At 38.3% G+C, this 26,130-nt stretch overlaps 2 protein-coding genes across 16 annotated transcripts in view; one reads left to right on the top strand and one right to left on the bottom strand.

The window, feature by feature from the left end:
* The window catches only part of arvcfb (ARVCF delta catenin family member b), a 216,161-nt gene extending 207,943 nt beyond the window's left edge, over positions 1-8,218 (bottom strand). For all 13 annotated transcript variants that reach the window (XM_041998645.1, XM_041998654.1, XM_041998646.1 and 10 more), the window contains exon 1: positions 7,890-8,218. The gene's annotated coding sequence lies outside the window, so the exon portion shown is untranslated. The remainder of the gene's footprint in view (positions 1-7,889) is intronic.
* A 686-nt stretch (positions 8,219-8,904) lies between these two features.
* On the top strand, positions 8,905-25,746 carry tango2 (transport and golgi organization 2 homolog (Drosophila)). Of its 3 annotated transcripts, none has more exons than XM_041998660.1 (10): positions 8,905-9,066; positions 9,522-9,582; positions 9,748-9,870; positions 14,224-14,312; positions 15,650-15,769; positions 15,967-16,084; positions 23,791-23,858; positions 24,062-24,215; positions 24,663-24,767; positions 25,167-25,746. In XM_041998660.1, the coding sequence occupies exons 3-10, from the start codon at positions 9,815-9,817 to the stop codon at positions 25,285-25,287; spliced, it is 831 nt and encodes a 276-aa protein (XP_041854594.1). In that variant the 5' UTR covers positions 8,905-9,066; positions 9,522-9,582; positions 9,748-9,814; the 3' UTR covers positions 25,288-25,746. The 3 variants fall into 3 exon arrangements, with proteins under 3 accessions (XP_041854594.1, XP_041854595.1, XP_041854597.1); XM_041998661.1 differs by having other exon boundaries at positions 9,474-9,582; XM_041998663.1 differs by having other exon boundaries at positions 8,906-9,066; positions 24,065-24,215.
* The last annotated feature ends 384 nt before the right edge of the window (positions 25,747-26,130 follow it).

Genomic DNA, 26,130 nt, shown 5'->3' with positions numbered 1-26,130 from the left:
GGAGCAGGGAGGTGTGGTTCAGAGTGCAGACAGAGAGATGAGCAGACGGGCAGACGTGGTTCTGTTTAGCTTGTATCTCAGCTGGCAGCGAACAAATGAAACATCCAGTTACAATACACTCAGTCAGAATATTCAGAATAGGCCTGTGTTTGTGGGGGGTTGCAGATGGGAACAGGAAGATGCAAAGCAATTTCAATCCACCGAGAAAGAGGGAGGAGTGGGTATGAAGTTTTAGCAATATTCAGGAGAGGAATTCAATCAGCGCTCTCTATTAATGTAGTGCCTGACACAGGGAGGGTGTAAAGAAGGGGAGTGGATTATCAGTGATTCAGCATGATGCAAAGCTCAGGCCGGTTGTTATTCTAATAACAACGCCAACTGAGGTCCCGGCAATTGGTTGAGGAAATGATGCTGAGAAAATCTGATTTAAAACCAATTTTGACCCAACCATCATCATGTGTCTAGTAGAGGACAGTCGCCTGCACTGACCCTGCAATTTCAGCACACGACACAACAACACATCGAGAGAAGCATTAATCCTATGGAGAATATGATTCTCAATAATAGCAACCCAGTGTAGCCTGAAAATACTGACACACACAGAGATGTGTTGGAGTTAAAGACGAATTCATGTGTAGCCATTTTTAAATTTTGAATTGGTGGTTTGCACTGAGCAATTTATCGCCGGGATATTTGGAGGAATTTTAATGGTCTCATGACACAGGAATTAATCTATGGCTTGGTGATATGAGAATATATCTCTCAGCTTCAGCTTAAAGAGTAAATCACTTAATTGTAAGGCAATCTATAAAACATACACACAGTAGCATTACATTGTACATTACAGCTCAAATCTCTAGATTTTTTTTCCTTTCCTCTGCAGGAAAAGTTTGAGCCTGTTTGAGCTTTGATGATTTATGATTTCATGGCTACCATCCATCCATCCATCCATCCATCCATCCATCCATCCATTCATCCATTTTCTGCCGCTTATCCGGAGTCGGGTCGCGGAGGCAGCTACCTAAGCAGGCAAACCCAGACTTCCCTCTCCCCAGCCACATTCACCAACTCATCCGGATGGATCCCGAGGCGTTCCCAGGCCAGCCGAGAGATGTAGTCCGTTCAGCGTGTCCTAGGTCTTCCCCGGGGTCTCTTTCTGGTGGGACGTGCCTGGAACACCTCACCAGGGAGGCGTCTAGGAGGCATCCTAACCAAATGCCCGAGCCACCTCATCTGGCTCCTCTCGATGTGGAGGAGCAGCAGCTCTACTCTGAGCCCCTCCAGGATCACCGAGCTTCTCACCCTATCTCTAAGGGAGAGCCCGGCCACCCTGCGGAGAAAACTCATTTCGGCCACTTGTATTCTCGATCTCGTTCTTTCGGTCATTACCCACAGCTCATGAGCATAGGTGAGGGTAGGAATGTAGATCGACCGGTAAATCGAGAGCTTTGCCTTTTGGCTCAGCTCCCTCTTCACCACGACAGACCGATGCAGAGTCCGCATCACTGCAGACGCTGCACCAATCCGCCTGATGATCTCCCGCTCCATCCTTCCCTCACTCGTGAACAAGACCCCGAGATACGTGAACTCCTCCACTTGGGTAGGACCCTATTGCCGACCCGGAGAGAGCACTCCACCCTTTTCCGGCTGAGGACCATGGTCTCGGACTTGGAGGTGCTGATTCCCATCCCACACTCGGCTGCGAATCGCTCCAGTGAGAGCTGAAGATCACAGACCAATGAAGCCAACAGAACCACATCATCCACAAAGAGCAGAGACCCAATCCTGAGGCCACCGAACCGGATCCCCTCAACACCTTGGCTGCGTCTAGAAATTCTGTCCATAAAGGTTATGAACAGAATCGGTGACAAAGGGCAGCCTTGGCGGAGTCCAACCCACACTGGAAACGATTCTGATTTACTGTGGGCAATGCGGACCAAGCTCTGACACCGGTCTGAGTCCGGCACTCCATACTCCCGGAAGAAAATGTTAAAGCAACGTTCAGCCACTTTTGCCATTAAACAAGCTTCAACTAAACCTAAAAAAACATTCAAGACAGTTCTGTAGACCTCACGTTATAGCATTGTGGGTCATTGGGGTAGACCTAAGTAATCAATTAGCGGTGAGCAAGATCGCTTCAAAAAATGTTGTATGTCAACCATAAAACTACCGCTCTGTCAAAAAATATTGCACTTAGCTCAGTTAGCTCAATAGAAAGTGACAATGTAAGCCTGCTGTAGAAGCAAACCTTTATCCTAGACAAACAAAAAGCTGAAATAAACCAGCAAACTTACAGTTAATCTCTGATATACACTAATAATATACTGAGGCAATAAAAAAAAACAATTTATTAAGCTCAATAATAATAATAAGAAGAAGAAGAAGAAGAAGAAGAAGATGATGGTGATCATGGACCAAAGATCAAAGAGGCCTACCCAACCTGGTGTTGATGACAGTTGCTTGACATTTGGTCTTAGAAGTCATCATAGAAGGGGAGGTTTTTATTTATTATTATCATTATTATTATTATTATTATTATTATTATTATTAAATTATCAAACTGTAAATGTTGTATTTTCACAGAATAGGAATGTTTATCAAATCTATAGATTTGACCTTAGAAATTTAGTGGACAAAACCTTAAATTCTAAAGTCACACTGTGGTGACTGTCCAAACAAAGACATGAGTTATAGGCTTCACAGGATCGGAAAAGCAGCGCAGGTGCCAAGTCAACAGAGTAGACTCAGGATGGGTGGCCGAGGGACTGGAGAGTGGGAAGGCTAAGGAGGTTGGAGGTGAATGTTAATCGCTCCAGAAGCAGGAGGCATAGCAGTGCAGGTGCTTTTCCCACAAAGGACCATTCACTTTGGTTTCGGCCTGGCTTTCCCCTGGCAACTCACTATCACACACCACTTCAGTTAGCTCATAGCAGCAAAAAAAAAACAGCCTCACACACAATCCATCACATGAGAAGAACTTCTGAATCACAGTCTTCATAGCTAACGCACGAATTACCCTCTTAATACCTTTGAAGCAACTCATTTGGACTAGGACGTGAAGCACAGATTTTTTTCCACTAAGTGAATTGACAAACACATTGTTATAACTACACAACACCGCTCCTGCTCTGTAATCCCATGCACATTCAGTAATGAAATGCTACACTGACCATGAAACTACACCGAGGTGCATGCTAAGGTGATTAACCTAACATTTACTCTGATTGCAGAACCTCACCAGAAACAAATTTACACTGACATGCGAAGTTACTTCAGCAGGTAATTCACTTTCCACTGATGACATTACAAGCACTGCTGTAGACCCCACAAACTTTTGCTCCTCAGGTGTGCCTGAACACACGTCCTTTTTTGCTGTGTTTTGCACATGAGCACAACTGCAATTTCTTGACTGATATAGGTTGGACAGGTCAATGCTGCTGAGAATCCTCTGACTTTAGCTTGCATGTTTAAGTGGAACAAACCACAAGGCTACCAGGGCAGAGCCAGAGGGGTATCCTGGAGGAGCTTGGGTCTCTTCTAAAATCTGACTGGTCCCACAGGTGTCACCCCAAGAATAAACAGTCAAATTCTAACAAATATTTAGTGTAAACTGGCCTTCACATTGGGTAAACTTCAGATGCCCAAGTGTCAGTGAATGCAGCATCATTTAATATACTTCTATATTTGTTCTACATCTACACTACCATGTTCTTGATCATAATGCATTATTCATACAGTGGCATCTCACCCACTATCTATGCTTGGAGACTTGGGCTCTTAAAATCACCGACCAAGTTCGTAACCTTGGAGTGTTGATAGACTCAGACCTGACTTTCAGCAGCCACATCAAAGTTGTCACTAACACAGCTTTTTACCAGCTCAGAAACATCAATAGAATTAAAAGTTTAGTCTCCCAGAAAGACCAAGAGAAACTCATCCATGCATCCATCTCCAGTAGGCTGGATTACTGTAATGGTCTTTTAACAGGACTTCCTAAAAAGAGCATTAAACATCTGCAGCTCATCCAGAACGCTGCTGCTAGAGTTTTAACCAGGACTAAGAGATCTGAACACATCACACCAGTTTTGAAATCTTTACACTGGCTTCCAGTCAGTCACAGAATAGATTTTAAAACCCTTCTGCTTGTTTACAAATCCCAGAATGGTTTAGGCCCAGAATACATCTGTGATATGTTCAGAGAATATAAACCTAGCAGAGCTCTTAGGTCCAAAGACTATGGTCAGCTAGTCCAAACCAGAGTCCAGACTAAACATGGAGAAGCAGCATTTACCTGTTTTGCTGCAAACAAGTCGAACAACAGCCAGTGGAGATTAAACTTTCACCAAATGTAGACATTTTTAAATCCTGGTTAAAAACATTTCTTTTCTCATGTGCCTAAGCATGAAATCTGCATGTTAACTTTTTTTTTTTTTTAGCTTATCTTGCTTTTAATCATTTAAATGTAATTTATTATTTTATTGTGATTATGTGTTGATGCCTTTTACTATTTCTAAATATCTGTAATGCCTTTGTTTTATGTAAAGCACTTTGAATTGTCCTGTACATGAAATGTGCTATACAAATAAACTGCCTTGCCTTGCCTATTCTACCCCTTTCCTGTTCTGTGCCCCTGCCTGACCCTCCCCCATTAAAACTTTCTAGACCCGTTCCTGACGGCCTGACAACTTTGGAAACTGGTTCTTGACACAGCCATGTCCTTACAGTATTTACACTGTATCAAATGATAAAAACCAAGTGAAACTTTCATGTTAAAAAAAAAGGACCAACTTTAAAGGAAACAAAGAGAGATGTTATATCAGAGATCTCCAACTTTAGTATCACAACTCTGAAAGCTAAATCCTTACAACATATAAAATATATGTTTTCAGAAAACAAGGATGATGGACTTTGTCTTGTATCACTTTAAAACATTAAATCCCATTAGTACATGATTTCTAGAGGACTGATAACAGGCAAAAAATGTATATATTGTAGAGTCATCTCATTTTTCACCTTTATCACTGCAGACATTTAAATATCTCATAGCAGGAAAGCAAATATATTTTCATGATAAGCCTCTGAGATTAGCTCTGTTGAACCAACAGTGTGCCGTACAAATCAAACATTGGCCCTGACTCACTCAAGCAAAGAATGCAAGACATTAACATATGTTTTTCATGATTTAACATTTCTAAATGTAAGCAGTGAAAACTCAACTCAACTTTATTTATAAAGCCCTTTAAAGCAATCACAGTTGAAACAAAGTGATGTACATAAATGGACAAAGCAACACATAAAAATACAAGAATCAACGGGAAAATAAATAGTATTATAAAACAAAAGCACTGGAAAACAGTCTATTGCTTTAGGAGAGAAATTTGTTGAGCCCCTTTATTTAAAAAGGAAAAACGGACTTTGTTAGCAGTATCATTTAACCTCCGCAGTGATGAATCACAGTGTGTGCTGTGAATTCAAAGTTTAAATACGGTGTCATCTTTTGTGTTGTTTGTTTTTGCAATGGATGTCTGCTAGGCTCTGTTTACACCTGGTATTAACATGCGTAATCTGTGATACAGTCATAAATGAACAACTCTGAGCTCAGGGGTAAACACATTGAAGACTCAGTCAACTATTTGTGTCAATGGTATGATTAGATTACACCTGAGAAACTGAAGTCACAGTGTGTCTACACCTTAAAAAACACACAAAAAAATGTGGTGGACTTTTTTCATTAAAGGTTTTAGTAGATTAAAATGTTATTAAAATCCAGTAATAACGGCTTGATTTGATACTCAGCTGTGTCAGGCCTCCAAGTGTAAATCATAGTTATTAATGAACAGGCCACAGTAGCAGTTAAACTTTCATTATGGATGTCTATACTAAATCCCATTTACCAGTGCTCTATTGCACCACTTTGCAACTCACTTTACCGTTCCGGGATTTGCAAAACCAGTTAGCAAACTGTGACGGATTTTTCTGTAGTTGGTTCAGAGGTATTAGTATCAGCAAATACAAATACTCTAATCCATGGTCTTTATCTTCAGCATATTAGGACCTACTGTTATTAGCTTTTCATTATCTAAACATTATTGGTCATCAATTAGTTTGGGATGATAATGGTACATGTGTAACTTATTTACCCTCAGGGAGAACAGAATTTCCAAATAATGAGTAAAGTAGAGGACAATGGTTATATATTTTCCCAGTACACAGGAACATTTATAAGAGCAAACACATACGTAGTATATTGTCTTCTAGTTTACTATGCTTACGCAGCATTTATCAGTGTTCTGCTAAGATATTCTCATCCTATCCAGAATCTGCTCTCCTAATATTTTATATTCAAATTATCTACTTCCCGACTACAAAATATAGACTTTTAAAATGTTAGTGTGCAAACACAGAATCATCTGAAAAAAACTACCTGCAAATTCAACTAACCATAAGCCTATTATATCCAAAAAGATTGATTGGGGGTTATGATTCTATAACACTTGCAAAGAAGTATTCAGGCTTAACGAAACATGCTGATGTGTTAAGATGTCTAGCATTTATTGTATTTACATGTATTAAATAATCAGACAATGACTTTCTAAATGTAGCAGCATTGGAAATACTGAAACAGAAAGTGTTTCTCAGTCTTATACAGATTCGAAAGCACAAATGACCTAAATTCTCTGGTTTATATGAGGTCAGCTCAATAGCAAACTAGAAATATTTAAACCCTTGAGTGAGATCTGATAGATTGATTCTTAATTTTACTTAGTGTGTATGAAAAGAGTGACTGAGTTGTCAGACATATTATGGAGATCTATTTTGCTGCAATGGGTTTAGTTTTAGGGTTCGCTTACACACTTCACATCAGTATAAAAAGTTCCCCATCATCTGCTTAGTACCAGATGGCAACTAAGCTGCATAACTTCATATTTTAGAATATTTGATTTTAGTAATATTTAATGGAATTATAACTGTGTTGCTTTTCCTGCATGACTACATGAACAGCCTCAAATAATACCTGCCTGTTAACAGAAGCCTCTTATAGCACATTGTGAGTTCAGTCTCTCAACACTTGTGTGTGGTGTGCATTCAAATTCAAGAACAAACTAAACCAAATTGATTGCACATGTTCAGAGTTAATTATTTTAATTGCATCCTACCACATCCTGAGGCCATTAGAGGCTAGCGGGGTGTGAAAAAAAAGCTGACCGGGACCAGTCAAAGACGAGCAACTTCATTTAAAACCTTAGCTCAGATGTCTGTTTCATAGCATTCCCTCATTCTGGCGTTTACTCACTTGGACATGAATAAAACAACGGTGCTAACCTGACAAGTCCATCAGTCCAGCCGTTCGACAGCCGCCCCTTCTCCAAATAAGGTAATTACAGGAGAGGAAACCGGAAGACTCTCCATGGTAACTCACTCAAACAGGAGGGGGAAACAATGGACTAGCAGACTACTAGGATGATGATTGACAGGTCGTTGCGGCTGCACCTTTAAGCGAAGGGGCTTCATAACAATACATGAACTAACAAAGTAAATCATATTTCATGAATGTATTTGGTGCAATAGTGTATTAAAAACATTAAATAACCCCCCTCGTGCCTCCTTTTACATAAAAAACGCATATTTGCATAATTAGGCTACAGCTCTTACACAGCAGGTCCGCGCGCCCCTAATCAACGTGCTCCATCTACTCATTCTTCAGTGGGGACCATGCAGTTCCTTTTAAGCTTCATCAGTAAAAAAAATGACTGTATTATTACATGAATGTGACTACATTTATGTCACACCAGGTTCCTACTGAGCTGCAACGGCACAGGCTAAAACTTGGCAATGTAAATCACCACACAGATTTGCGCAAGAAGGGAGCGAGCTGCGTCGCTGTTTACCTCAGTTTCTCCTGTTCATCGTTGTCTTCGCTGACGAAACGACTCCACTTTGATGAGCAGTACTCCGATCCTCAGCCGAATACCGTTATCTTTTTTCTTTCTTTTTGCATGCAACTTGGTTCGACAGGGAGACCCTACTACTTTACCACCTTAAAAATACCGAATTAGTAGTTACCGGATTGTTGTTGGTGTGTCCCTTTAGTCGAGTTCCACATGCGAAAACTGAAGTAACTTAACTGGTTTAAAAGTTGTATTTAAAGCGAGTGTCGATATAATTTCTAAAAATTAGGGGCTGCGACGCTGCGCTGAATGAAATGCAGAACAGCCTTTATCCCTCTCATCCACAACAGTGCTGGATGCTGTCGTTCTCGGTGTCTCCGCCCCATCGCCAGTACTGGAAAACATTTCTGATTGATTATCCCATTTATCTGAAGATACTATTGTTATATTAACACTGGGGACGGTTTAGACTGTATTATATGTGTGTGTGAGTATATATATATATTTTTCAAAGAGCCAATTAAATTAAGAAAACACACAATATTTAAATGATTTTGTCAATAATACACGTTATTTTGTTTGTTTGTTTGTTGTAACCAGTTGTAACTCCGCTTTGTTTTAATTTCTTTCGTGCATTTCTGTAGATTCAGTCATTATTCTGTCCAAATAATTCCTTGTACCATGAAGAAAACACAAATAAAAACACGAGCCAATGAATATTTCTAAATTTTAAGTTTTAAAAGTAACACAAACACGAGTACATTTATTTTGTGGTCCAGTCATACCAATTTCATCATTTGAACATTTACTTTAAAGCGTTTTCTTTTAATGTAAATAACCGGAAGTTGTATTTTTCCTCTAGCGGCCAATTGCGTCGATCTGCCGAGCCCTCCTGGGTGTGCGCTCGTTTTATTTCTGTAAAATGTCGAGACGGGCGGACTTTATGGCAATTCATATAGCAAGAGTGTTAGTTGGTGAGGCTTTGGACACATTTGAAATACAAATCGAAGTCACTCTATGTGAGAACTTCCTTGTAGTTGTCAACAGCGGGTGTAAAAGGACAGTGAATACAACTAGCTGACAGTACATAGTGATAGCAGTAGTGTCCAAAACAACAGGCAGACAGTTAGCTGGACATATATTATTTGCAGTCTGGGAAACAATCGGCTAAGTTTAGGTGAGTAGCTAAACTTGGACTAGGCTTGTTTCTCTCTCACTTGTAACCATGCTAACATTAGCTAGCCATTGCACAGGTGAAGTTGTGCCTAAAGTAGCAATACAGCCATCTATGTTTAAAAGTTACCTAAACAGTTTTCGATCGGCAAGGCTAGGTTTGTTTCTTAATATGCTATTCGGCCCGTTCATATCGAAGCAAAACACTAGCAAGTACTAATATCCCTTCACAATGCCATTCGTTAGTGTTATTTAATAATGCTCCTTCTAACAACTTCTTAAAAGTTGTTAGAAACCTGGCAGCTTGCTTGTAGCAAGTGTTCAGTGCTCTAATGAGCGCATTGTAAAATGCAGTGATTAATGGTTGAGTTTACAATTATTTTATTACTGCGTTTATGTTTATCCTGATAGTGGGCTACGTGTAAAACATGCCATTCTGAACTTGGTTCATGTTCACAGGGGCACACACAGCATGTACTCTGCGTTGCCCATATGTGTGTCCTCCAGCCAATTACACAATGTAAGTACTAAAATAATCAGTGTGTGAAGATATATACTTTGATCCATGCATAAAGTAGTGCTTTTCTTCTTAGGCAAGGATTTTGCTTCACAGCATATGTCACTGCATAGCACATTTACAACTCTAAACACAGATATTGACTTCTGTTTGCTTCTTTTTTCTCAGATATGACCTATATTTAATGATAGATGTGGACTGAGTGATACATCAGTCATCAGTTACTAATACATCCATGTGTATAATCTTCTTCAAGTTTGACCCACGGCCTGCATCCAAAAATGCCTACAGGTAAGGCGATTACCTTATTTCATTAGACATTTACTTTAAGACTTGATAAGGTTAAATAAAATAGAAAGATATACATAAACAGGACACAAGGCAGTGATAATAATAGTCATAAATTAAACATAAAAAGATGCTGCTAAAGTTATTGTCTGTCTGGTTTTAGCAGGGATAAATTTGGGGAGCAACAATCAGCAACTAATGGCATGCCAAGACTTTGGAAGAACCAGCAGAGACCCATATACTAATCTAAGTAAATGTCATAGCAGATTAGGGGTTAATAAGTCATTTTAAGCAAGGCAGTTTTATGGTTTGTAACAGCTGGGTTAAATTTCCAAATTGTTTCAGATTATAACAGGTAACCATTGAAAGCTGCACAGTACAGGAGTAATATGTTTTTATCTGCGATTGTAGGTTTCAACCTGGGCAATATTGTTTTGTAAAACTTGGTAAAAGCAGCTTTGACTGATAGTGGCATTAGTGCCTCTTTTAAACCTGGAGCAGAAATTATTGTCACATTTAGATTTATGAGTTAAAGTACACATAACTGCATAGTATCAGGAGAAAAAAAAGAAAAACTCCCTCAAGGATTGCTTAAAATTAGGTTAAAGAACCAAACTTATTGTGAAACAGACTGGAATGGATTCTAGGAAAAATGACCAAGACACAAGAATTAGTCCTTGAAAATTGGAAAGAAACTTTTGGTTTCACAAGACAGAGTTTTTTTTCCAGAATGCTAGAAGCACAGACTTTAAACAAAAAGTATCTTAATCATTATTATAACCACAGTGTAGATACAGTTAAGAATCTATCTGGACACAAGGGAACATAAACAAGAGAACTGGCTTTAAGAGTAAGAAAGATGCATTGCACCAAGAGTAAATGTTAAAGAGTGCTAATAAAAACATTGAAACCTCAACAATTATTCTTTCCTAGCACAGAAATGAGTATGCAAAATCACTAACAGTACTTTCAGCCAACTTCACAATTACTATCTTGTTGAGATTGTTCAGGAAATAACTGCAGCTTTACATTAATACCATGAATGACAATCTTATATCTGGATTGTAAACACAGACAAATTAAATTAATCTTTACAATCAAGTATCACTGATTAGTCTGTCTTTATAAAATGATGTAAAGATGCTGTTTTGGTCTAGTTGTTGCTTTAGGCTAAATTTCTGCACTTTCCTATTTCATTTTCTACACCCTGTTTAAAGTGCAACATGAAAAGTAAGAGCTTATTCACTCAAATCTACCATTTTCATTTTTCTACTGTGTTCACATGCCCTACCCGGCAGTAAAAGTTAACTTCTTTCAGTCGACAGCACAGACTGGTACATTGTAAGCAGTCAGTGAGGGTTACGGTGTGATGTGGAGTTCCAGCTTATTATAATCCCCCAGAGGTTGAGAGAGAGCTCTACCTGGGCAGAGTTCATCTCTGTCCTTCCTTCTGGGAATCTGACCCTGCCTAAAGTGAGGACAGCGGAGGTGTGTTATGAGTACTGACTTGGATGTGAACCCGGGGGAAAGGTGAACTGAACTGTGTCCTAATGCAGTTATGCGACGTTTTTATATAGACTACTGTTTACAGAAATGATTTTTTTTTGTGTGTTTTGTAAATCAAAAGAACTGTTTCGCATGCAAAGACTGGAAACACTGAAAGCAAGATTAAATTGTTAGAAAGTGTAGTTATGAAACCCCACAGTATAAAATGACAGGAATGTATCTGCAGGAGTTAAATGGCTTCTTGTTCAGCACAAATGACTTGCTGATTACCCACATGCTGACATTTCTTTATTACAAAAACCATTTCCTGTCTATCGCTGGCTTCAGTATTCCCCTTTTTTCAGCTGTTCACAACAAAAGCAGTGCTGCAACCAACAATGCAGCATTGTAATCGGATTTTGACCCCTCTGTAGACGGTGCCTGGACAAAACTAAAGTCACTACCTGGATTTAACAAAGCAGCTGGCCTGGAATGTGCCCAGAAAAAGTCCTGCCATATTTTTAAATGAATATGCCAGTGGTTTAGTAAGCATGCAACATTTTCACCCATGAACTGGCCACCACACAGTCCATACCTCAACCCCATTTAGTTTTTTTTCTATTTCAGTAGTCTGATGCTCTAAAATTATATGTCATGTTTCCCTTGTCTTCACAAGCTGTGTTCGTTGAACAAAATATCAAAGGGGGGGGGGATCTGTTAAATGTTGATCAGCTTTAATTCCTCTGTTTCTCACCATGCCTCCTACATGATGCAGCTGCTTGACTGTAAATGCGATCTAAGATGCCTGCATGGGATCTGCCCCTTAGGATCCGATAGCAGATGCTCTGTCCTGTGCAGCATCATTAGTGGGAGCTTTTTTTTTTTCCCCTCCAGGAACAGTGGGGGCTCACACAGTGCCATGGGAACAGGCCATCATTAGCCTTTGATGCACCAAGGTCGACCCCTGTCAGCGCAGTTTGGTTTATTTGCTTGTTCATAAAAGGCTCCCATCCTGAACGATTAATTGGGAGAATGTTGTCGTGCTCAGAAGAAACATACAGCCTATGTAGAGGTTAATAAACTGCATTTCTTTATTGCTTGTGTGATTTGCAGTGTCACAACGCTATGTTTATGAAATCATAAAAGGCCTAGCTTCTTACATTTGCAAATATACACACACAGCAACATAATTAGATGCAATGTTTTTTTTGTAAATCACATGGTGCGATAGAGGTTACCCTTTCCTCCAAGCAAGGGAGCAACTGTTTTGTTTGTTTTATAACTGTGGAATAGGACAAGTGAACTGGATAAAGATCATGTGTGTTGCTGTGCAAATGTTTGTGAATTGATATAAAAGGAAGGTGTGCAGCAACTAAGTGATTTTAGTTTTCTTCCATGCACACCTGACAGTAGTGACCTGCTAATAAAGACGTATTAAATATAATGGTGAGTGTAGATTTTGATCCAAGTTGCAACAGTCTGTCTTGTTAATGGTAGCAAACATAATGTCATCATTATGGAGTGACTTACTTTGAATAATACAGGTCAAAGTGCTGTGCAATGCTTAACTGGCAGACAAACTGTGCATCTCAGGGGATTTATTGTAAATCAGATCACACTCTTGTTCAGGCTGTCCTCTCTTGTTTGCAGCAGTAAATATTTGTGTTTTATCCTTTCCTCAGAGAGAAAAACAAATTCACAATTTAATAAAACGCCTGCAGAGATTATTTACGTGTTGCCGACACAGCCAGCTTTGTGAAATGAGACGTAGATCGAATTATTTATGTCTAAAAATGTTATTTCAGTTTGCAATTTGTTGTTTCTTCACCAGTCAAAGCTCTCTGGCCATCAGTGAACTTGTCTGATATTCACAGACTGACCTTTTCAACCCAATCCTCAGACTTTTCATTTAAATTAAAATGTGTTAAATGCTTCTTCTGCACATTTCTCCATAATTAAGCCATCCTATTTGGTGTATTGAGAAATTTTATTGTTTTCTTAAAGAAGCACTACTGAAGCTTGGCAGATTTTCTCAGTGAGGTGTCCCCTCACATTGGCTCATTTGGCATCCATCTTGCAGCCTACAACTAGTCCAAGCTCTCGTCAGCGAGTTAAAGTTGGTCCGAAATTGACTCTTGTCTCATCTCTTGCTCTGTCCCTTTCTCTTTCTTTTCCTTTCTTCTACCCATAATGTTATCTTGAGTTTCTTCAATGAATCAGTCGCTGTGTGCATTCGCTGTGTGAGCTTAGCTGTAGTGATGCATCGCCCCAAAAGAAAAAGTTAGAGAGTGCAGTTTCTTGGCCTGTGGATGCTGCTGGGCAACAATGGCTCCAGGAACATGCATAATAAATGTTACTGTGCCATCGAAACAAGTCTGAAACACATATTTTTTAAGGTCAGAAAGATGCCTAGTGCTACTTTAAATGTCAAGTTAATGCTATGTAACAACATTGTTTAATAACTACTATACCTGCAGTCAAAACAAATTATAAGATTTTAGAATAACATTTTTTTGACAACTTAGCCATGATGCGCATCCAAAACGGCCAGTGTGTTGATATTCAGATGGTAACGCTGAAGACTCCTCAACTCCTTTGAGGACACCTAATAAACCTGAAAGTTGCTTGAAAGGATTGCCGACTATAGTCACCTGTCAACTCTAGATTATACATCATGAGCCAAAGAAGTCCTGCTTCATTCATTATAGCAGACACTATTTGTACAGTGTTTTCTAAACACACTGGCTAATATTTCTAGATCTAGGTTAAGAGGAAAGAGACTGAGAGTGACTGAGTGAGTAGCTGAGACTTGGAGTCAAATGACAAAATGTAACAATACAACATTTATAACCTCTCTGTCCATTTCTTTAGGCTAATTTTGGCTGCAAACAGAGATGAGTTTTACAACAGGCCATCCAAAGCTGCAGACTTCTGGGGGAGCAACAGTGAGATCCTCAGTGGTAAGTTGGTTCATTAGAGACCACCAATTGAGCACCTCACTCCCCATTTAATGGCCCACTAGCTACACATGTCTTGAATAGCACTAAAATAATCAATTACTTGCTTTTCCATGAGATATTTTAAGCAGATAAATCACACCAATGTTAGAAATCTGTGTTTTACAATTAATATATTAGACTTAAAAAAAAACAAAACAGCAATCTTAGCTTGATAACTATGTGTAATAGCAACAGATGTAAGCCTTTTAGTTGTCTTTGAAGGTAAAATCTATCTCCTTCACCTCAGAATCCAATTCTCCTCAAATCCGTCCCAGCACATCCCCTCCCACAGTAAACTATATTTAATTGACGGGTGCACAATACACATTATAGCCAAGCAGAAGAAATCAATCATCCTTTATTTTTTTCTGCTGCAAAAGGAAACACAGACGTAGTCTCGTTGTTCATCAGTCTCCTCTCGCCTTTGTAATAGAGGGGTCAGGGCTCCACTAGCAGGTCTTTAATTGATGGCTGTTTTTATGGGATGTGACAGGAATAAATGGCTTTGCCTTATCTGCAATGTGGGGGTGGAGGGCAGTTTCAGAGCCCTGTAGGAGACATATCATGACAAGAAGGAAAGTACACAAGGGCTCCCAGTGGTAGCAGGGTAGCTTTCTGTCCACTGCCAGATGAATAAGACCATATGACTCTCTGGCTTACTGTCAGTAAAAAAAAAAAAAGGGGGGGGGGGGGGGGGGGGTGGGGGGCTTTTTCTGTGCCATATGATAAAGAAAAATGTTAAAGTGTATGACTAATTTATTAATGGACTTTTTTCCATTTATACTAATGGTATAGATGAAAATGGTTCCAGTTGCTGAATGAAAATGCTGCAAATAGAAAAATGGATTATCTATGTTTATAGGGTTAATGTTTAGTATTAATAATTATGTGTCCATAATACCCTGAAAAGAAATCTGTAAACTGGTATTTGTAAGACTGAAATTTCCTTAAAAAGAACATTTCTTTGTTTAAGCTCAGTGAATATTACTTTAATATCAATTTTTTTCAAATATTTTCCTAGATGTTGATTTATGTGCTTGCCTGCAGTGAGGTTCACCAGTTTACAATTTAATTAATGACAAATGAATTCTTATCTACTAAAAATGATGCCAGTAAATCATTTTGTTATGCAGTTTACTTGTGAAGGCAGATTATGTCTGAACATGAAAAATAATTTTTCCCCTCTAAAGTATTAAATGAAACATTTTATGATAATTTTTACAATTAAGTTTGGGTCTTTTACTTACAATGAGCATGAAGCCTGGTCTATTAAACATTATTTTGCCTTTGTTTGCCAGGCCTGGACCTGGAATGTGGAAAAGAAGGTGGTTCATGGCTTGGGATCAGCAAGAGGGGCAAGTTGGCTGCGATTACCAACTACATGGAAGGTCGTCCGAACCCTGATGCACCAGGAAGAGGCAAGCCAGCCATTTCAATTCAATTTATTCCTGTTGTTACATCATAAATGTCCTATAAGGGATTCTGCATGTTGTAAACAGTTCAGATTTATGTGATAATGTAATTACAGTTAATCAGTATTAATGTTTTATTGCTGTGTGTTTTATTTAACAACCTTTATGATTTTAGATTTTATTGAACTTTTGTTGACCTGCAGGATTTCTAGTGTCTAACTACCTTACGGATAAGGACGTAGACTGTTATTCCTACCTTAAGAAGTTGTCTGCAGAAGGCCACCTGTACAACGGCTTCAACCTTATCACAGCAGAGTTCAGGTGAGTGAAAGGTGTGGTAAAATCCATCTTGGTGTAAAGTCCATCCACTGAAAAAGGGGAGTCTATGCTGCATGTCTATACTGAGACTGTCCTCCAGGAGGTTACTTCATGGCCTCAAAGTTAGCCCATAGAGTCATAGAGTCTTTTTTTATACTGTCATTTCCTAGATTGTGGCTTTCTGAGAGGATTATTTTTTTAGACTCTGGGTTTTTTGGCTTTACCTGGGAATGAAACCACAGGCCGCCTCTTGATCTCTGTCTTTCTAAATAACTCGATAGAGGAAAAAAAAAGAGGAAGAATTTGAGATGCTCCGCTGTGAAAGATCGATTTTAAAGTTTGAAGAAACACCAGGTCAGATTTCAGGCTCAACTACATTCATAGACTGCTAAAAAGATAAAAATCAAAGATAAGTGCACAAAGACATTGTTGTCATGCTGGTGGTCCTTGTGGTAATAGGTCTTAGCATAAACCAGAGAGGTTGCTGAAGGGATTGAAACACACACCCTTAAATGTATTCCTAGCAAACAAAAACTAAATGGGTAGAAACAGCACTACTGTCACCTGTCAGTGGTAATTTTATCAACTTATTAAGCTGATTGGTTGGAAACTCCACCTCTGGCTAAGTCTTTAATTTCCAGCTAACTATCTTAAAATGAGAGCCCAGTAATCTATTACATCTTGACCTGATGTCTGCATGTATAATTCTAAATAAGCAGTATGCAAAAGGTTGGCATCCTCTGATCTGTGCTGAATGGGACCAATGAAGACAGCGTTGTTTAACATTGTAGAATGATGCTTTTTCTTGTATAAGTATGATTTTAAACAGGCAAGATCAATCTTTATGTAGTCTAAAATAGCACTGACTGCAGAGGTGACACACTACACTGTACTTTAGATGTTTTTGTTTTTAGTATTATAAGATAAATACCTTTTTGACTGTTTAACCACCTCATGTTTTGATTGATTGAACACTTTCCAAATCTAAAAATAACAACTACAAACAGTATTCTACACTCTAATATAGGATTAAGATGATGCAGGAAATTATCTTTGATGCTGGAAATCTCTTATATGTGAAATGAGTCTTAGCTTTAGACAAGGATCATTTCCTCAGGTTAGTTATGTGGGAAGTAGCATGAAGCTACTTTCTTGAACATGCTTATTTATTCAGCCTATGTTGTAGCAGAGAAACTTTAGACTAAATTTACTAGATTATGTAGCTAAAAGCTGCTAACACAGTGATCTGGGACTATTTTGAACAGGCTTCAAGGCATCCAGGCTATAAGAGTTATGGTGCATTAATTTCCCACTCATTTAGATGAAGCAGACGTAAGAGACATAAAAAATGAATCTCTTCCTTCACACACACTTAACACACACTGTTCCTGCCAGTGTTGCGCAATATTTCTGCCACCTTCTTACACCAGTTATTGCAGCCACATCTAGTGACAAAATTAAGGCAAAGTTTAGTAGACCACTCTGTGTGAACAATTTTAGTGTTTTCTTTCCTTAATTTTGTACTGTAGAAAAGAAAATCCCATAACAAAATATGATTGGTCTCTACACCTTTCATGCCCATTGCCATCTAAATAACAAATGCATACAGTAACTTTTTAACGCCAAAATATGGTTTGCTTCAACCATAAAGCAATAGTAAATCTAATTGTGGTGTTTACTCATCAGAATATATTAAATTTTGAGGCCTGGATGGTACAGTAATGCAGTACTCAAAGCTGGTCAGGGGGCTTTTTTTTTACTGGAGTTACTATGTTTTTCCTCTACAACCTGGGGTTTTTCCAGATGCTCCAGACTTACATGTAAGGCTAATTAGTCATTCCAATATGCTAAACACGATGAACCCTCTAAACAACACAATGATGAAACAACAGAGTATATTTAGTGAGAAGCTTCTTAATGTCTGCTGAAATAAAGAACAGTACAGGAGGTCTTTCCTGCCAACAGCAATAGTCATGCATAACAAGATCTTAAATAAATAAATAATGACTATAAAAGGTTTTTTAATTAACGACCAAAGAAAAAAACAGATCATCTCCGCTAGGGGTTAATAAAGTATTATATTTTTTATTTTATTTTAAATAAATCCTAGATTTGTGGGGATGAGATGCAGTTTCCCATCTCAGCTGTGTTGGTGCAGCAGCATCAAAGCCACTGACTTAAAGAAAGTTAACAAACTGAGAGGAAGACTGGCTCTGTGCTGGAAACTAGCCCAGAGGAATTAGTCTGAAGTTGCTGCTTCAGTTCAGAAGAACATTTGAGCTAGATGGCTTTGCTTTCTTTCTTTCTTTCTTTCTTTCTTTCTTTCTTTCTTTCTTTCTTTCTTTCTTTCTTTCTTTCTTTCTTTCTTTCTTTCTTTCTTTCTTTCTTTCTTTCTTTCTTTCTTTCTTTCTTTCTTTCTTTCTTTGTGTGATGTCACATTCATAAGAAACTAGAAAAGTGAAAGATTGTGTGTTTTTGTTGTGATAAGAACTTTTGTCCTCAGCTTTGACTGGTTCATTATCTGCGTTTAAAATCAGTCAATAGAGCCTTTGAAAGTGAATATGTTGCATATATGTTCTCCCTCAGACACTTATCTGATGAGAGCTGCTGTCACCTCAGGTAGAGATGAAACACAGAGGTAAAAAGCAAGCTTTCCTTTTGTCTTTTTTTTAACCAGCCTTTTGGTTTTCTACTGTAGTGTGTCCAGCAGCACTGCGGAAATAAGGTGTCTAGTTTCTTTCCAAATCAATAACTGCATCTGGTAAATAGAGGGAAACTTTATTTTACAATTAAAGGATTTTTCATTCATCTGTATCCAAAGACATGATTTATGATGTGGTGGCACTGGGAGACAGGAGCTGCTTTTTTATTTATTTTTTTATGGCCTCAGTTGAGTGTTTTGTCACCCTGGTTGCATCAGAGAGCAACATTTTACTCTTTAATATGCAGAATATTTCTGCCTTACCTCTCGTGTATGTTTTGTTTACTTTTAATTGCTTTGCTTCATCAATACCCCCTTGATTAATAATGTATAACCATGTTGGATTGAGTTGTAAATTGACTGATTTGTTCAATGGTAACATTGCAGTTCCCAGAACGTTCTACTGAGCCCTTCCGTTGGGGACCTAAAGCCATAAATTCTGATATCAGATGGTCTTTGCTGATGTTCCCTGAGCTCCATATCTAAACTTTCATCTGACATTTCCATAACTTTGGGTTTTGATCCCATTTTGAGACATTCTCACTTGCAAGTGAATGCCCAGAGACTATTCATTTTAATGAAAACATCTACTGATGTTTGCCAGCTAAGATATGCCTCCTTTATTGCACTTTCAGTCAAACAGTGTGTGCCTGTTTCATAAAAACAACTTTAGAAAGTGATTCAGGCTTAATGCCTTCAATCCTGTCTTGTAATTCTTGGCATAGATTTGTTGGAGCAAAAAAAGACTTTGGTTTTTAGTTACACATTCCAGAGTATCAGGGGTGGATGAGTTGGATTTTTTCCCCCCCAGAAGCTTGTTGTATTAACTATTGGGAAATTACATTTTCTTTAAATAGAACACAGCACCAGATTGTCATGAATAGAATTACTTTAAATTCCTCTGCATTTGTCACTGAGTGAATCCACATGACTAAAGATTGACAGGACATTTTAAATGAAGTTATTTAGTGTTCTTTTTAATTGTTAAAATAGAGTCTTGTTTTATTTCTAGACAAAAGATTGCAATCTTGCAATTTTTTTTCCTCACATACTCTACATTCATGTGAAGAAGTAAGTCCATCAGTGTTCATTATTAAAGTTTTATCAATCAGGATATGGTTGTAAAAATCATCTGGCCTTCACCGGATCTGAAAACTAGTTAAATATGATCTCAGATGAAAAGCTGTATGACCAAAATTAGGCCAAAATGTAGAATCACTATGTTGAAAAACTCATAACCCCTAATGAATCACCTCGTGATTCAGGAGCTTGTTAAACCACCTTTAGAAGTGAAACCTTGAAGTAATCGTTTTCTGTGATGTCTCACATTGTGATGGAGTGAGGACATTGTCCCAGAGGTCTTGAGGTTTGTTCAGATTTAACTTAGCAAATGTGTCGTGTTTTACTTAGAGGGTTTTTTTATTTTTACTGTCTTGGACTTTTAACATTTACCATGCTAACTGGGGCCTGTAGAGCACAGGTGTCAAACTCCGGTCCTCGAAGGCCGCTATCCTGCAGGTTTTTGTGTTTTCCCTGCTCCAACACATCTGAAATTAATGGATCATTCTGAAGAACTTGACTACAAGCTGTGGGATCAATTTGATTTAAATCAGGTGTGTTGGAGCAGGGACACAACAAACCTGCAGGTTAGCGGCCTTCGAGAGTTTGACACCTTTTTTTACTGTAGAATGATGGACTCCAAATTGTTTAGAAATGGTGTTAAGAACCTTTCCCAGGTTAATGCACAGCAACAGTTGTTACTTTATGATCATGTATGATCTCTTTCCTTTTTGACATTATGTTAACACACACCTTAATGCTACAGACCAGAAACTGACATAACATCTTCTTTTAAAGAGGTGCTCCATATGGTGATCCATAAAATTAGACCTTGTGTGCCCTCTTTGCGATTGGTGTCATTATACCAAGGTCTGAAGCGTTTTCTAAAGTGGATGTTTCTGAAAATGAACTTGTAATGATCTCCAAACGATCTGACATGTCCAGTAGTGGTATACAGAAAATCTTACAACAGTGGCCAACAGATATATCCAGGACTGGCCACTTCAGAAAAGCATTGCGCTTATAGTCAGCAAGAGAGTGGAAAAATGTGATCTACATGAGACGCGAACCAGGGAATAGTCTTTACTTCAAAGAGCATGAGAGCAAAACTAAAGAGCCTTTGACAATGAATAACATACTCTGGTTGAACAGGATTAAAAGGGGTTGTTTGACTGCAGTTAGCAGCAGATACACTGGGTACAGGCAAAAATAGTTTTTCAGTGCTTTGCATTGAAAGGTGTATGGCAGCCATCTTGAGGGCTCACAGTAACAGGTTTTAAGATCATGCACATAGAGAATTAATGTCAACTGTTTGACATGAACTTAAATTTCAAAGCAAGTCTTGCTAATTAGCACTGAAGTTACAGCCTCACGCTGACATGAAATGCCTCCTCTAAGATTTACAGATTTCAGTAGAGCTTGTAATATGAATATATTAAACCAAATGTCAAAACAGCATATTAAGCAGTACTGATACGTTTGTGCTAGTGAGAATTTAAAAAAACCAAAAAAAAAAACAAAAAAAAAAACATATGTGGGAGTATTTGCAGATGTTGGTGACAACATATGAGATTACATGTTTTTCCCTCTCAAAATCCCAACCAGCATCTCTAGGCAACTACACCACAGCTGGCAATTGGGAAATTGCTCTTCAGGCTCGATATAGAGGGCTCTTCATTAGAGCATGTCTCCGTCAGCATACTGATTACCTCTCTGCCTTAGATCTGAAAAAAAGCCTGATTTTGACTCTTCCCTCTTTGCTCTCTCTCCCTGCCGAATGGTCCCGACCTCCTGCTGTTTCCTCATCTCAGGCCAAATCAACCTACAGCATTGCTGATGGGACTTTCAATATTCTGCCCAGTTTCAAACAGCAGTAATTGAGCTGTCTCTCTACAAATCTTCCACCTGCTTCCATCACAATTTGATTTGTATCACAGGCAAATTGTATACGCAAACCTCCTTCTATTCAGACCCCAAGACAGAGATAATATTTTCAGGCATTTTGTTTGTCCTCGGCAGAGGTGACGATAAATAAAAGCTTTACTGATTCAGTTGTTTCTTCTTAGGTTACAGTTCCATCTGGTTCTCATTGAACGGCTACTGACAGTGCTTGGGAGGACAGGGACTGCTGTCCCTGTCAGCATTGTTTAGTGCTGCTGCGTTCATTGCCACCACAGGAACACAGACCATGTTGTTGATTTTCTTTATTTATAATGTTCAGCTGGGTTTGGTCTCAAGAAACAATATTAAGGACAGCAATTGTTCTCACGAAAACTGTGTATTATGAGTATTTTCCCTGCCTTCTGTTGATCTGTTGCCTGTTTGGACACATATTTCCCTGCACGTAGAAAACACTCTGCCTCAGTGTCTTAGATTTGTTCATGTTAGGCTGCCATCATATTATTCCTTAAGTGTTTTGCTAAGATTACGCATGAATATCTGCATACTTTCCCTATCTTTTTGATTCTGTAAGATTTTGTGGCTCTAGTGGCCTTTATTAAAAAGTTGTAGAGAAAAAAAAAGGTTGGGGTGACATGCAGCAAAATTCCCCAGGCCGGCCCCATTCTCACACCATCTCTTATATCATCATGTTTATATATTTTAATTTATTTTAATAAGTAACAATGCTGTCTCCATGTGTTAAATTGACTCCAGTATTCAAGAATAACTGTTCTACCATTCGAAAGCAAAGACAATAAAACCAAGTGTTGCATGCATATTTTTTTGTGCAAAATTCATTTAAACAAAATAGTCATCTCATTTCGATCTTCAAAATGCAACAGTTAAACTAGAGGTTTAATTTTTGGTCAGTTCAGAGGAGACTGGTTAGACTGGTTTTAAGATTACAGAAAAGCTGTGTTCACTCATATAAAGCTGTTTAGAAACCATGACAAGGTTTCCATCATATAATGGCTTCCAGTATAATAATGCACCATCTGAAAAAGGCAAAGTGATACCAAAATGTTTTTATCAAGATGAGAAGAATATTATAGCAATGTTATCAACACCTTGTGGAAATGCTGTTTGACCTAATTCCTAATAAAGTCATAAATAAAGTAAAGGTTACTTTCATTAGTGATTGCCTAACCTTTTTTTTTTTTTACAAGTAATTAATCAAGTGTTCTGTAAAATGTTAAACAATGCAAAAGTGGGACCAGTGATCTTTTCAAACCTTTGTCCAAAAAGTTCAAAACCCGTTAGTATTCTGTTTTCTTAAACCGATGAAACATGGAAAATCTGGAGCCGGCAAATATTTGGTGTTTCTATTCAAAAACTAAGCCAAAACAGAATAAATAGACAAGCCCAGCAGCGTTTTCTGGCCCCGTCTTGACAGTTCTTGATGGGGAAACTTTACAAGATAGATGTTGAAGCACTGTTGCACCACATTTCAGATTGACTGATGCCACTTGTATAGCTGTCATAAACTGATATCAAAACCTTCACTTGCCTACTAGTTCAAAGGATTTGGTGATAATTTATTATTCATTCTTTCCTGTACCAGCGCCGTGACAGTTGCCCTTGATGTTGGATAGATTTTTCAAAAATAATTAATTCCTTCTAAGCAAGAATTTTGCAAGGAGATCTAATATCACAACTGAATAGTTCTGCGATAGTTATGAATGTTTGTAGCAATGATTTGTGTTTTGGAGCCTTAATTTTACCCAGTAGTTTTATGAGAATTGAGTTTGGTATTTTCCTATTTCAAACTGCTTCCACTAAAAGAGAAAAGCGAAACAAAAACTGGTTTGCACAGTTGATGTTATCTTTCACCCTCAGGACATGTGTTTACCAAACATTGTTCCTTTAAATATATTTTTTGCTGCCCCTCTACTTATTTCATTAACATTGATTTATTATGGCTCTTAATACAGCCATCATAATGGGAGATAAACAAGTTTAATTATCTAAATGCAATGTCTAATTTTCCATTACATTGTGTCCCATCTAGAGCAAAACAAGACACAGTGTGTTACTATGGAAACAGAGGCAGCCCTGAACCCATCCGTCTAAATCCAGGTCTGTGTTTTTAATGTGGTTGCTGTAGAAACCGTTCATTTCACATTCACCTCTTCTCTTGGCCTCTGGCCCGTCCATGTTAGCCTGACATTTTAGTGTTGATATTGCTCTCAGATTGTTTTTGATTTATTAAAGGACAAAAAGGACACCAGCAGAGCTTACTGTTGTGCATATTTGTCTGTGTTGTTTGCTTTGACCCTCAGCAGGAATCTACAGCTTAAGTAATTCACTCTTGGACACTCCGTGGAGGAAATTGCTGCAAGGCAAGCAGCACTTCAGTCGTGTTGTCAATGACCCGTCGCTGTCCTATGATGGACTGGTGCAAGAGCTGCTTAATGTCCTTAATAATGAGGAACTGTGAGTGATGAGCACCATCTGAAACACCCTTTTTCCCTTCAGTTGCAGAGTTGCATATCATAAGTGCACATTTCATTTTTTTAATTTTTGTTTTTGGAGGTTTTCCTCTTTCTTGGGAGGAATTTCATGTTAGAAGATGTGTAAACCTGCAGTGTATAGTGATTTTTTGGCCAAGTGTAGTATTTGTTTGGAGACCTGTCATCCTCATTAGCTGTTGGCCTGTCAGCCAGCTTTGACTGTACAAGTTATGAAGAAAAGTATTGCTCAAAAGTGTCAAATATCCTATGAAATGGAGAAAGAATGCATTACACTCTCTGCAGTCTGTTTAGTGTGTCATCTCAGTTTTTACTTAATTGGTAGCTTTTTGGATGAATGTAGGTGAAACGATAGAGTTAATGGATGGAAAGTGCAGAAAAGCCTTCCTTAAGAGTTCTGTTTGTCTTACAGGAACACACCTGATCCAATTCAGGAGAGTCAGGGTGATGGCTACAGCAAGTCTATGATCCAGGCTCTGTCAGCTGTGTGTGTTCGCTCCCCTCATTATGGTACAAGGTCAGCATCTCCCACCTATGCTATATCTTTTTATTCCTCATATCTTCTGCTTGTCTCCACCTGTGGTGACTGAAAGGATTTTGCTAGACTTCAAGATCGGATCATTGTTGGAACACAGTAATCCCCAATGTAATCACCCTTCCACAGTCAGAAAATGAAAGGGAATCATCTGTGTTGTTGTGGCACAGTAGCTTAGTAGATAGACTCTCCTGAAACCAAAAGGTCAGGGGTTATTTTTTTTACCATTAAAATATCATTAGCAAGGCTACCTATTAGCTAGCAATTTGACATTTAAATGTAGTTGTCTTTTTTCTTATTAAGATCATATTAATGTTATATTTGTGTGTCTGTGTGTGTGTGTGTGTGTGTGTTTTTTTTCTTCTGTTTTTCCTATTTCAGGACCAACACAATAATCCTAATAGATGCAGAGGGGAATGTTAGCTTCACAGAGCGCACCATGCTCAACTGTGACACAAGCAAGTGGAGCACCAATTCTTTCCAGTTCAACCTACAGGTGTGAAGACAAGATGGAGGAAACCCATTCTGTGCCTTTCTGCATCATCTTCCATTGCATCCCACTCAGCCCCTGTCCTACTTCCCAATAGTAGTGATGTGAACATGGAGACTTGTCTGCATTTTTTGCTCCAGCTATTCCCTAGCTGCCTCATAAATATCAGCAATATGTCTTTCTTACACTAGTTTAAGTTAAAATGCAAATCTGAAAAGTCTGTGCTAATTTAAAGAATAAAAAGCCAAAGGACATGATTTTGTTTACTTTATGTCATAAACAGTATTGGTTTGCTTTACAAAAAATCAAATCTGTTTTACTTGATGGTAACTCTAAAATTACTGAGATGCAATCTAAGTTCGTTGAAATGAGATGTCTGCCTTTAGCTTTCAATCAGACTTCCAACATTGTTTACAACAGATAATTTGGTGCAAATGCTAATGTTTAGTTAATAAATTGCTGACTTTTTTCCATGGCAGAATTATGTCTTTTACAGCTACTCAATAATTTAAAACAATCTCTTCAGATGACATTATAACTGATAAAAATGCAATATTTTTCTTCATTTTCCTTAAAGAGAATAACTTAACACAGAATATATTTTACTTCTGCCCCATGTGTTGCTTTGCCATTTAAACACAGCTTTTTTACTGTGTGATTAAATGGATCTTACTACAACAGAAGACATTTTCACGTGTACAAGCTTTCTTATTGTGTGGCTTACAAACTCAAAATTGGTGACGCTAACATCTTAGAGTCCTACTTTTTATATTTCATTTAGTCAGTGGGTCACATAAATAAAAACCTGTTATCTCTGCCTATATGTTAGTTTGTGATGTGGTAGCACAAAGTAAC

This window comes from Melanotaenia boesemani, chromosome 11 (assembly GCF_017639745.1).
Source record: "Melanotaenia boesemani isolate fMelBoe1 chromosome 11, fMelBoe1.pri, whole genome shotgun sequence".
NCBI lineage: Eukaryota > Metazoa > Chordata > Actinopteri > Atheriniformes > Melanotaeniidae > Melanotaenia > Melanotaenia boesemani.
The sequence above is the reverse complement of the archived record's forward strand: the minus strand, read 5'-3'. Positions and strand labels throughout refer to the sequence as shown.

Coding starts and splice junctions, on each gene's coding strand:
- tango2 (XM_041998660.1), top strand. CDS start 9,815: ATGTGTATAATCTTCTTCAAGTTTGACCCACGGCCTGCATCCAAAAAT. Junction 15,770..15,966: donor CCCTGATGCACCAGGAAGAG/GCAAGCCAGCCA, acceptor GTTGACCTGCAG/GATTTCTAGTGTCTAACTAC. Junction 16,085..23,790: donor CTTATCACAGCAGAGTTCAG/GTGAGTGAAAGG, acceptor TGTCCCATCTAG/AGCAAAACAAGACACAGTGT.